Source organism: Ammodytes marinus, assembly GCF_949987685.1.
Source record: "Ammodytes marinus genome assembly, chromosome: 1".
Lineage (NCBI taxonomy): Eukaryota > Metazoa > Chordata > Actinopteri > Uranoscopiformes > Ammodytidae > Ammodytes > Ammodytes marinus.
This window is the reverse complement of record NC_137230.1, coordinates 7,528,280-7,541,629: the sequence shown is the minus strand read 5'-3', so window position 1 is coordinate 7,541,629 and position 13,350 is coordinate 7,528,280. Positions and strand designations below refer to the sequence as shown.

General features: G+C 44.0%; 1 protein-coding gene across 1 annotated transcript in view; it reads right to left on the bottom strand.

Annotated features, from left to right (window-relative positions):
* cdh8 (cadherin 8) overlaps positions 1-8,135 on the bottom strand; it is a gene marked incomplete at both ends in the record, with an annotated part of 97,448 nt that extends 89,313 nt beyond the window's left edge. Inside the window, one exon of the mRNA XM_080039226.1 lies at positions 7,830-8,135. Within this exon, the coding sequence (XP_079895352.1) occupies positions 7,830-8,135 (306 nt within the window). The remainder of the gene's footprint in view (positions 1-7,829) is intronic.
* Positions 8,136-13,350: the final 5,215 nt, after the last annotated feature.

Sequence of the window (13,350 nt, the reverse complement as noted above, 5' to 3'; positions counted from 1 at the left end):
TGTAAACGCTTCCATACTGAGAAATACAGAGCGAATTGTGTGGCTATGGCTTGAATGTAAGCAACATTTATTTGTATAAAAAAGTTACACACTATAGCTTTAATGTAGTCCTCTGTCGTCATCTGTTTTGAAATATTATCACACATGGCTATTTGGACTCAGAAGTGAACAGTAGTTTAAATGGCAACACAAGATGACAAAAACAAGAAGCTTAAGCCTGTGAATTTCAAATGCATTGCTTAATGATTTGAGAAAAATAATATTTTCCAAACAAACCAAAATGTAATAAATAAAGCACCTTACTAATTAAGCCAGAGCAGCTCTTGTGCCAAGCATTTAGTACACCAATTTAATTCCTATAAATTAGTTAGAGCAAAGTTCAGGGCAGAGCGCCAGATTATTTAGCCCTTGCTAAGCGCTCCACCTCCGCACAGCCATCCCAGGCCAAGCGCGGTGAGCCAGAGAGAGTGTGAGGGAGGGAGGCAGAGGGAGATGAGAGGAGAGCAGAGGGGAAGGAAAGTAGTTAAAAGGGAGGGAGAAAGTTGGACTTAATGAGAAGCGAGGGGAGGTGGGGGGGGGGGGCTTGTCTGGATTTTTCCACTGGAAGGAGTTTGACACGCTTGCTGACTGACAAACAAAACGCAAGCGACGCCGTCCAAGGTGAAACCATAAAGGGCTCCGTTTCATACGAATTAGCAACTGATGTTTTGGAGCTCAGGAAAAGTGGCCCCCGCGTGAGCTACTCACTGTACAACATGGATTTAATCACGCCGAGCCACAGATGTGAGTGATAGCAGCAAGCTTGTTATTTTGCTCAGGGACTCTGAAGCCTGCGTGGATGGATGTGCCTTCCTATTAAATTATAATTGCAGCTGATGCATGTACACAAGAGAGCTTTTCAGGGATCATGGGCGGGGAACGCGTCATGTTCCTCCTTACTAGACCCTGAACGGAGACATCATTCCAGCTCCCCGACGGAAAGACACACACACACACACACACACACACACACACACACACACACAGAAAAATACAGGGTGTGATAGATTACACAGCGGTCACTCTGTACATTGGAGAGGAAGCGACAGGACATCGCAAGCTGCAGTGTGTTTACTCGTGTGGGTGTGTTTAGTGAAGACATACGAATAGGGAAAGAGAAATAAGTGACATTTAAAATGACAGACACATTTGCCAACGGTCAAATTCGCACCTACTCTAGAGTGCTTCTATTAAATGATTACTGGCAGGCTGGCAAAAACAAATTTACTTGGCAACAACATTTAAGACGCCAAGCCGATGAGGATACGTTTCTCGGAAAGGTAATAACGCCAGTGAGGATAGGATGAGGTCACCCGTAAACTATTTTGAAATACGTCCAGATTTCAGACTGCAATTTCGTGCTCAACACACAGATAGAGCCGTTTAGAGAGAAATATTTTTCACTGATATGACTGGCGCTGAAAACCCCAAGCAAATGTTTGCAAAGATACACCACCGGCTATAAAGCTTTATGAAACAACCCTGTATTTACCGTTACCACACACATAACCCTCATGGCTAAATATACTCCCATCCAAAACCTGTGTGTTCCTCTCATATCATTTTGGTTTTATAACACTCTCTGAATGGACTTTCTACAGTAGTACCACACACACACACACACACACACGCACACACGCACACACACACACACACACACACACACACACACACACACAGCCATGTTTTCATGACTTCTGAGGACATTACAGTGTTACATTTATTTCCTGGAGACTTGCCCTAACCATAACCACTGCTTGCCTAACCCTTACCCTAAACCTACAGTAAGTATTCCCTTACCATAAAGCAAGTCTTAACCCTAAAACAACAGTGTTTACATTATGGGGACTTCAATTTTGTCCCCAAAAGCATGGCATGTCCCCACAATATCACTGTGTGAACAATACGATGTCCCCACAACATCACACATACACACCCACCCACCCACACACACACACACACACCCACAAAGACACACACAGCTTGTTAATGGGAACCAGGACGACAACACAAAAAGCCATAGACAACCTGTCAAGCTCTTCCAGGGCTGCACTAATGTGATCCCACAGCTCTATCAGAGCCACCGCTGGGCCTAGTGTTTTATTACAGACCTGGAGGGGGGACAGACCCGGGGAGAGATTGGAAAGACTGTGACCATGGCCCATTGATATAATGGCCCTGCTAGGCATGGGTGATATATACTATACAGGTGAGCTTTGCTTCAGGGGGAAAGGAGAGAGGAGAGGAGTGTGTGGTATAACAGAGCAGTGAAAAGTAGCTAGAAGCGGATATAAGACCGAGGGATGTTTGAGCATGTTTGTTTCCAAATTACGCAAGAGTATGGGAACGGAGATCTGAAAGGGCTGTGAGAGACACAGAGGAGCTGCTGCTAGATACTGCAGCTCAATACGCACTGAGCTGTGTGGCGCTGCTGCCTTGAAGAGAGATTACAGAGCTGTGTAGTCCAGGAGCTGGCTGGTGTGGGTGTGAGAATATCCAAACGGAAACGCAAATGAAAGTCCAACAAACATCGATGTGGAGTTTTTCTTTTCCTGGATTTAGTGACAGCTTCTTTTTTTTTCTTTTTTTTATTCAAGCCACCCACCATGGCACCGGAACCAGTGTCTAATTTGGAAGAGAATTTATTATCTCCCCAGCCAATGCTTATAATTTACGTGTCAAATTTGCCATCAATCACTGGCAATAATTGGGCTAATATTCGCCTTTACTCCCACTCCTCATCCATCCATCACAGGCAGAGCCAGATATCTTTTTGGTTAGAGCTAGAGTAAATGCAGATTAAAATGTAGCATCCCTGCTTATCAGAGGCCACATCCACATCTTAAAAGGTGCACTATGTAACTGTGTGTGTTTACAGCAGCAGGGCCCACACTTTGGTTTACAAGTATATTATAGTCCTAAATTTGTTTCCATGTGCCACAAAATAATTCTGTTTTTAATGTATGAAAAAATAACTATTCAATACTAAGAATTACATATTTGAAAGTAAACAAACTCAAGCTGCATAGTGCACCTTTGATCTGTGGTAAAGCAGCCACAGTGGGGCCTGGACGTCTCAGGCTGCTACGGGAGCTGCATACAGGACTCAATCTCATTTTAGCTTTGCCTCACCTCCGTGCACCACCAAAGCCCAACACTTGGAGACATTTTAACAATGTCATCGTACCACACCCCATCGGCCCTGGAGGCAAGCTTACGTGGGCTCAGGAGTCACTCGCTCTATAATCACCCCATCAAAGAGAGAGAGAGAGAGAGAGAGAGAGAGAGAGAGAGAGAGGGGAGGGGAGGTGGAGGTGGAGGTGGGGGACAGACAAGAGGCAATACAGTCTGGCAAGAAGTAGCTTGCATCAGTATTTATAGACTGATGTCCCACATCTAGTACTGGCAGTACCAAAGTGCAGAAAGCAACTAAAAGGTCTGAATTGAATTTCGGAGAAAAAAAAAAGATTCCCAACTAAACATGGTTTACTCCGGTCTTAACCAAGGTGGTATATATATATATATATATATATATATATATATATATATATATATATATCATAGAAAAAACATGACTTTTTCAGTAGATAAATAAATACTAACTATGGGCACCGAGGAACTGAAGCAATGAATCTAAGCTGTGATCTCTTATCACCTGAATGTATCCCTTAAAGGGGAAAACAAGAAAGAAGGATTGGATCATTTCAGACAGTAGAAGGTACTAAAAAAAGGCTCTTCCATATCGGGGGAGCCTGGCAGCAGCACATTAGCTATATATTACAGTATATAACCTCTGCTTCTAGCAAAACACCCTGCGGATCTACATTACACCAGCAATCAGATACCACTGACTCTAGCCTTTTTCTCCTGTTGGGATTCCTGTCAAACAGCTTGTTTGGAAGAATGAAGCGTGTTTTATTTTTCCCCCAGAACATGCACACACATAGACACACATAGAGACACATAGAAACACATAGACACACACAGACACACAAAGAGATTTTTTTCTTCTTATTCTACTGATCCGTTTCCTTTTGCTGAATCGATAATCAAAGCCCTTTTTTCTTTCTGTATCGCTTGTCAGTCCTCGCAATCTTGCCGTTCATCCCGAATTGATAAATATTAATGGATGATTATCAATTCTCTTTGTAGCAAAAAAAAAAAAGCACATACAATACAATGCTGAGGCGGATAAAAGGCTTTGGACAATGAGGGATGAGGAAGATCAGTCAATTGACCAGATCTGCACTTCAATTCGCCCACACTGGAATCCATCATTATCAATCCTCACCGCTCCCTGTTATGCTAAATGACTGCAGGCTAAGTAGAGGAGTCCAGGAAAAAGTTACTTCTTCTGAGGCTGTTAGATTGTACCAACTGTCATGAATCTTTCCTGGCACTACAAAGGGGAAACACATTGGTATTTGTCCAGGGTGTACACATAGCAATTTGTTCACTGTTTGTCTTTTTTTTTGTTCTGAAGCAAATGTCTTGCCTTTAATCTACTGGTGTAAATGAGTTGCCCTCTTTGTACGTTTGAATAATTGAAATAGCTTTGAATGAAGAAGCGTTTGGATCCGGTCTTCATTGATATATAACAACAACCTTATATACAACATTTTAAAATGTGAGTAATGCTTAAAATCATTTTCCAACGCTGTGTTTTTCATGTATTTTTTTTAAGGCTACAGCCGAGCAACAAGCTTTCACAGCTGCTGTCTCCCGTGCTTGACTTTAACAGGTATACTGCATGCCTGTCTCCCCCGACAATGTCAACTAGACTGACATTGGGGGGGAGAGGAGGGAGGGGGGGGCTGATGAAAGAAAAACACACCACCGCTGCTCACTGAATCCCAATGTCGAGAAAAAACGACAAACTGGAGAAGAACAGCAAAAGAGAAGGGGTGCTTGTCACGCCTTGTGGTGGCCGTCCTTCTCACTCCTCTACACCTCCGCCTCCTCCCAACCCTCATCCCCCTCTCGCTTTCCTGTGTTTATGCTAATAGTCTCTAGCTGAAAGAGAACACAGTGAATGACATTACGTGTAAAAATCGATGGTACAATCTCTCCCTCTGTCCCTCCGCCTAACACTATCTCTCACTCCGGTTGTTGGTGTAGTTGAGGGCGGGAAGCCGGTCGCACAAAGTTGGGTATGCATGCATGTATGATTAAAGCTGTAGTGAGTACATTTTTCGTATTAACGAATGTTGGTAACATGTTCGCCAAAGAGTTGACCCATAGTTTGTTAAGCCTATTAGCTCTACATACCTCTTTATGTATTTTTCAGTATGGCAGCGTTTACAAACTGGTGTCGCCCCCCGACACTGGCGCAGGGGCTCTGAAAAACCCCAAGAAGCGCCCACAAGAAATGTTTCAGTTGTTGATTCTACTGCTTAGAAAAAACCTCAGCGTTCAGCAGAAGGTATACAATTCATGTGTGATCACCGAAGGCTCACCTCATGTAGATGCGCCGACATTGTTGTTGTAATTATTAAGAATTTCTCATGGGGGAAACAGAAGTTACGCAATATGACTTTAAAGTCAATGCGTTATGCAAAACTGTTGGATGAAAATAGTCCAATCCTGGCCTAGACTAACATTGATAATAGGCCTTATAATAACAGGACAGAGGCGGCCTCATGCAGTGGAGGAAATTGTGCAGAAATACACAGAGGGCTGAAGGACCCATCTGCATCACACCTCCATCCCCATTTGATTCATTTTTTAATTAAGCATGAGAAACACAGAGAAAGGGAGAAGAAAAAGGGAGAGACCAGTACCAGTGAGAAGGAAAGAGAGAGAGAGAGAGAGATTTATAGTCTTAAACCAATACAGTGCCATCTCAGTTTAACATAGGACTTATCTTAGCTCTGCCAGGCATACTCATGAGCACTTAACCTTGCTGTGAACGCAACCCATCATCATCGCCTTGCTGTGCCCCCCCCCCCCCTACCTAGAGCCCCATCCTCGCATGTCCTTCAACAGGAAAATGCTCACATACCTATGATGACTAAAGTATCCCAAAGACAGCTTTTTGTTACAAAGTGTCAAAAGGGGCCTTGAGAGAAAGACCATGACCGTAAAACACAAACCAATGGTGTGTCACCAATACTCAAAAAATCTGTAGAACATTTGAGGGGCAGAGGCACTCATCGAGGTATTTTCAATAAGGCTGTTTGCAAGCTCGGAAGTATGAATCGCAACTCTCGTTTGATATGATTAAATGTTTTCTTATACTTGTTTGGCCTTTTGTTAACCTTCTGTTCTAGTTTAAAAATACATTTTAAGTTAGATATCAAAATGAACGAGTTAGTCAGGTAATATGTCAGATCTTTGAAGGCCAACATCTCCCAGCTGAGACCTAACCTTTTGTATGTCGAGCTCACATATGGTCACCCCGGCTTCTGCGCTGAGTGAGTGTTTGTTTTGTTTCAGTGTTCTCATCAGCTACCATTGTGGAATCCAGCAGAGGCTGCCTTAATTGACTCGTTTGAAAAATTAATGCCTCACTTAACAGCATTTTTGTGTTTTCGTATGGTATTTAGAAAAACACAGGTGCAACTCCCGCCCGGTGGCAAATGTTTAATTGATGCAACAAAAAAAGCATGTCACCATGCCCAGGATAGAAGTGCCAGAAAAAGAAGGAGTGAAATTATAAAAAGCATTTGCTTGGAACACAAGTGACTTTTTTTTTTCTTTTTTTTCTTGTGCAACAAAAATGTATCCGGCTTTTGCCTGCTTATATTGCTGTCAGCTGCCACCACTGACGGAGTGAAAACATAAAAATTCACTGCACTGCAACGGGCAATGTGTCATGAACAAGAAACGCATACCCGCCAATTATCAAATATTCGACATGAAACACTGTGTGCAAAAGCTATTACCGAACAAGATCAAATATTACGCTGGATGGCCCTGCATTCCTGCCTATTGCCAGAGTGGCTGGGTTATACAGTAGTATATTCTAGGGGAGGGAAGAGAGCGTGGTTGCTGCCAGGCTGACTCTCCCCAGGTGAGTCCCTGCAATGAGCTGTGAACAAGCTGCTTTGGCCGGGCTGGAGCCAGAATCTTTCTCTCTCTCTCTCTCTCTCTCTCTCTCTCTCTCTCTCTCTCTCTCTCTCTCTCTCTCTCTCTCTCTCTCTCTCTCTCTCTCTCTCTCCCTCCCCTGAAACCTGCCTGACACTTCCACACAGGCCAGGGAGCAGGTGGCCCCTTAGCCGCAGGATTAGCCCGCAGCTCTGTTCATTACAAAGGTGCAATGGGACAAACTAGGCACTAAGACTAAAATAGCGCACTTTTATCCATGCTCTGCAACAACTCCTTCAAATTGTGCCTTCATAGGACAGACATTAATGCGGGTGACAAAGGGCAGTTCAATGAAAAAAAGAAGAAAAAATAGAACTGTCATAGAACTGTAATTTGAATGGAAGCTAGTAACTGGGTAAAACAAAATAAAAATGAAAAAAAATACTAAAAGTGACATGACAATCAGTGTGACTGCTACGCAGACACTCGGCTTTCAAGGACATCCAACAAAGCCAAACAAACTGTTCCCAGCCTTATTTGATGTAGGAGTTAAATCATTTCACACAATCATTTTTGTGATTGCCCCCCCCCCCCCCCCCCCCCCATATCTCTGCTTTCCCCCTTGACAACCAAAACCCTCCCACCACCCCCACCCGTTCATGGGAGAAAAAAAAAGGAGGGAGCATTCAAATGGGCAAATTAATGTTTCCACATGATAAGCGAGCTTAATGTAACGCTGACAATCGACTGGCGCACACACTCACCCTGCCGACCAGAATTGGATCGGGTCCAGAGAATTCCTCCAGCACAAACATTTGATTCCAAACCCATCCTCTCTTGGCGCGGCTCAGTAATCTTTGTCCTTCGCCAAGACCGCCGCTCGCCACCGCCACAGCCGCCACTGCTGCTGCTGCATCCGACCCACCACTAGCAGTAGAAGTAGTTTGTGTACTTTTTGACTGGCCCATGATGGGAGTCATGGACACGCAGGGAACATAAGTAATCCACACCAGCAACAGGGACGTCATCCACACATCCACCAGCATCTCCTTTGCTTTGCGCTTTGGCATCCTGTCCGTTTGAGTGTGTTTTTTTTTTAAGTTTGTATGTGTTTGGTCTGTTTTGTTTAACAAACTCAACTCCTCTCTCTCTCTCTCTCTCTCTCTCTCTCTCTCTCTCTTCCTCTCTCTCTTCAGATCAGCGGTCCCCTTCTTAGATAACAAGAAAAGGTTACTTGTGTCCTCTCTGAGCGTCGGAGCTTGCATTCATGGCGCGATAAAGGTCACTGGCATGGCTTGGCATGCGTCCATCGCAGTTGGTAAGGGGTCGAGGCGCTCCGCGCAGCATCCATTTGGCGTTATTCCGAGTGGTGGAGGGAGGGGGGGTGTGGGGAGGAGACCTGTACGGGAGAAATCACAGTTTGTTAGTCGTCCTTTATTAGTCTTGCGATAACTTGTCAGGAGGCGGGGATAAGACATTTAAAATGGAATAAACATTTGAATGATTAAGATGAGATACACATAATATGAGAAAAGGAAAATAGATCTCTTTCCAAGGAATAAGATAAAGAAATAGGATTAAAAAAAAAACATTCTCATTTTATTATGATAAGTCAAGATGTCAATTACTCATCACAAATGATATGTAGCAGCCGTGACCCTTTTGTTCCAATCTTGTTTTCATATCACTCATGCTACAATCGAACAACTGATGGGTATATGTCTGTACTCTGAGGCGATTCAAGCCCACAACATCCCATTGTGATTGCTTTAATCTGTTGTAGAGAGGGATAATCCTGGGAAAAGATTTTGAACAATTACATGTTCCTTATGATTACTGTTTTCGACAAGACATTTTGGCATACAATAGTGTAGCAGCAGTCAAATCCCCTTGAAGGTCCGTGCACGCATGCATTGATGTGAACAGAGCCGGCTTTATAGACGGAGAGGGTGGCTGCAGGTGAGCTCTGCAATGTCAATAGCGCTGCAGCTCCAGATCAGATAATGGTGGAGGTATTTTTCAAGACATGCTCTATCGCTCTATCAAATAATATTACATAGGGAACCACTGTTTTCTGATAAGCATGGACATATATTATTTTAACACTGATAAAAAAACAGATAACTAAATTTCATAGCTGTAAAATATGTTTGAAATGACGTAGCTGAATATCCAGCTTGCCCTTGTATAGAAAAGTGTTCAAGCCTTCTATCATTCTAACTACCTCAGTCTTCTCAGTGAACAATACACCGATGTGTGCTGTTCCTCCCGGATGCATAAAACAGCGGAAAAAAAGCATCACACATACACAAAGGGTTGGCTTTGTGTTGTCCTCATGCTATAAACTGATGCAGGTGGACAAGCTATCACAGCAGCAAATGGCTTGCTTTCAGCACAGTGTCAGTGTTAGTTCCGGTAACTTTAAGTGCACACAGTATGTCACCGTTGGCACATGCTGGTGTGGTTAAAGCAATGCAATTCCAAGGACAATAAAGCTGTAACCTATTCCACCTGTGTGGAGTGATCCGGCTTACAGTGACATTCTGCAACAACTACAGACACTAAGCCGCATGGGCACTACAATATGCATATTAATGTTAATACAAACAACAAGACAACATAGGAGATAACATATAAAATTGTTAAAATTCAATGTATGTATTGTATCAAATTTGACCATTATTAACTCACATGAAATTGTATTTCTTCCTCTTTTTAGTGCATTTTAAAGGCACTGAGGCGCGTGACTAAAACAGGCGGTTTCAGCACCACGGGGGTAGGACAGCTCCCAGTCAGAAAGCAGCTGGTCCAGACAGCACAGCCGAAAACCGAGCACCGGCTACGGAGGAGCTGTCCAAGGTGCTCCGCTCATTGAAGCATTTCATTTCTAGACGCCTGGCAAACAATGTAGATAAAATAAATAAAATCTCGAATTAACCCACAAAGTTTGAAGCTGTTAGTTGCCGTCTATACGCCTCCGCAATAGTCCGCAGCACAGACCACGAATACCCAATGTCTGCCTCTCTCTCTCTCTCTCTGAAGTTTTATACCCTTTGAGGAGACACTGTTTCCAGCCAGTCCCTTTTTTTTAGTGCATCAAATGTGGCACCAGAGCGCACAAGCAGTCCAATGTACGGGCATCCTACAGCCTACGCGAGTCATACCGGCGGCGGAGTCAAGTGCAATGTGAATAAAGAAGGTATATAGCCACCTAAGTTGCAGACCTTTTCTGTGTGGACTACTGGACTTGCTCTGTCGCTCCGTGCCCATCTCGCGCCTATAAATGTGCCGGGGAGGAAATGTACCGTAGCCTATTCCCGCGATGGAGAAAGGAGGTCTATAAGAAGTCCTGTTAAAACCCTCCTTCCACTAAATGCCAGCGTAAATCATCAATAATACCTGTTAGGTTAGAAAGGTGACGGGCTATACTTACTGTGATGAGACTAGTGCGTCCTTTCCCACAGCTGCTGCTGCTGCATCATTTCATAATTGTTCTTCTTTTTCCTTAAAAAAATACGCAAAAGAAAGTCCAATGCGTTTCATACGAGGCGGTGGTGGTGAAAATGAGCACTATGTACTGAGAGGCTGTAGCAATCCTTTCCTGCAGTCTGTCAAGGCGTCAGAGTGAAAGTGGCGTCGGTTGGGGCTGTGTAGTTCTAGGAGCTCCGACAGGCTTGCTGGCCGACTGGAAAAGTGAGGAGGAGATGGAGGAGAGAGATGCGCGGTGGTGAAGAGAGCCTCCCCCCACCCCTCCGCCCGCGCGCTCATTGGGTTGATGGGGAGCGCGGGTCAACAGGCGCACAAATGAACGCATGCCGCTCCTCTGCCCAGCCAGCCAGCCAGCCAGCCAGCAAGCCAGGCACGGGCTGGCGGACGGACGCACGCAAAGGTTATCAAATAGCCAACGGTCGGACATGACATAGGTGTGCGCACTTAAAAATGATCTCATTAGTGTTTTTGTCATCTAACATTCTAAACTATTTTCTCTTTGTTGAAGCAGCGGAGCGTGAGTTGGCCCCTGGCACCGCACTCCTCTCCGCTTAGGCTATTAGTGAAATGGAATATAGGGCCGGCCGGGCGACGAGCGGAACGAAACAGAGGGCTGCTCATTTTCACCGTCATTCGATATAGAGGGTTAAGCAATGATCAGATGGCCCCACATTGTTGTAGCTGTGCCGGCACAAGTGACGTATTCGACGTATAAGTATTCGCGTCATGTCCCAAGCCCTTAGTTATACTGACAGTTCTAAGCTCGTGTTTATTGGTAGGCTATTGTTGACACATGGATGTGTGTGAGAATAAATACAATGCATGAAAATTTCAAAATAAAATTAAAATAAAGTCCAAACTATTAAAAAAACAATAAGTGTCAAGTTAAGTGTTTAACAGGTCTCATTAAGAAGGCCAGTGAAAAGACCATCATTGCACAGCTGTGTGTGTGTGTGTGTGTGTGTGTGTGTGTGTGTGTGTGTGTGTGTGTGTGTGTGTGTGTGTGTGTGTGTGTGTGTGTGTGTGTGTGTGTGTGTGTGTGTGTGTGTGTGTTGTAGAACGTGTGAGTGACAGCAGAGGGGGCTCTTGTTGCCTGTCCATGTACAGAGCCCTCTAGTGTTAGTCCAGCTCCTTGGCAGCATGCAGGCAGCCCTTGGGGGGGATAACTGATTTGATTAGCGCAGCAGGAGAGGGGATGGTCGGTACACAATCTGACTGGCTGTGTGAATCTCTTCTCACATATCTCACAGCAATTTACATCAGCCCACCTCCAATTAAACACTGCCTCTGCAACAGGGTGGGCGGGCACAGACGTTTTGAGGGGGGTGCAGGGGCTCAAGCCAAAAAGTTTTGACACCTTCTTCATTGATGTGCTGTGCCTCTATCTGACTTGTATTTTCCACAGTTTGTAAGTTGCCCGGCATGACAGGGAAAACGGTTTAATGTAATTAGACGTAATTGAGTAGTAGCAAGTACAGACTGCAGAGGTTAATAATAAGGAAATTACAACCAAGTCCCGCTGACATACTTAATTTTTTAATTTTCTTTTTTTCTTTAATGGATAACATTACAAAGTCATTGTTGTTTTGTCTGGTTTTGTAATTAAAACAGTGCCAAGCTGAGTGATACAATTTGCTATAACAGAACCGGGGAGGGGCTGGAGGGATGCATGCTTTCTATGAAAAGTCAGGACAAGTTGCAAAGTTAATTAAAGAGGGCCTGGTATGCGGAGAACTTCCTAAATTGTTAAGGCCGAATGTTTTCCATGTATACTACAATACATGTATTTCTTCATATTTCATACATCAAAATTCTAAATATATTCTGTATATTTGTATTTTTTTTTATAAAAGGCACCTTTGGACCCTGGGGGCAAGAGCCACATGCCTGCTCATCAAACCTTTGTTCCAATGTTCACGTCCCACTCCCCATTCCCACCACCTCAACCCAGTGCTGACGTGTTTGTAGTACATATTCTGTGATGGCAAGTCTTAGCCGAAGAGTGAAATAGTTTTATTTCTGTTTTTTGTGCATCAGCAGCAAACACAACAGAGCTCAGACGTTGCCTGGTGGAGAGGCCCCTTTGACCCCAGTGCCAGAGATCCCAATTAGCAAAGACATCAAGTCTACCATTATTTATTTCTGTACCATTTAATCTCCCTCCCACTCGCACTTTGATGTTGCAGCTGCGTTTCAGATGGGAATTCTCCAATCATCTTTTTTTTAAAAGCATCTTCTGCATTATACATTAGACTGTAAATGTTGAGCCATGTTTCTCTCTTGCACGATGTGAGTGAAGATTTCATTGACGGACACTCGGGGCCCCTGCGGATATGTCTGAGTAGAGTTGAATGTATTAAAAGAACGGCTTGCAGGGGGAGGAGGAAGAGGGGCGTGGGGGGGTAAAAAACCAAATGACAGTAAAACCAACCTGTCGGCGTGGTTGTAATTATTTTTTAGATGCAGTCTAATTGCCCCCTCTCTCTCTCTCTCTCTCTCTCTCTCTCTCTGTCACACACACACACACACACACACACACACACAGATGCGCTGCCAAACACAACACAGTAAAAGTGCCAAACTTCAAAGCACCAACCCTGATTCATGCTTAATCCATCTATGTTTTCTGTTATAAAAGCGTATTTATGTTGTTGGTGACATGTTCCTTTAAAAGATTAGGAGGGAAAAAATGGCTCCATTGAAATCGTGTGAATCTGAAACCAAACGAATCATTCAAAATCACCTTCCCCTTGAGTAAGTGAATTGTGGTGCAAATGTGAAGGTTCCAGATTTAAT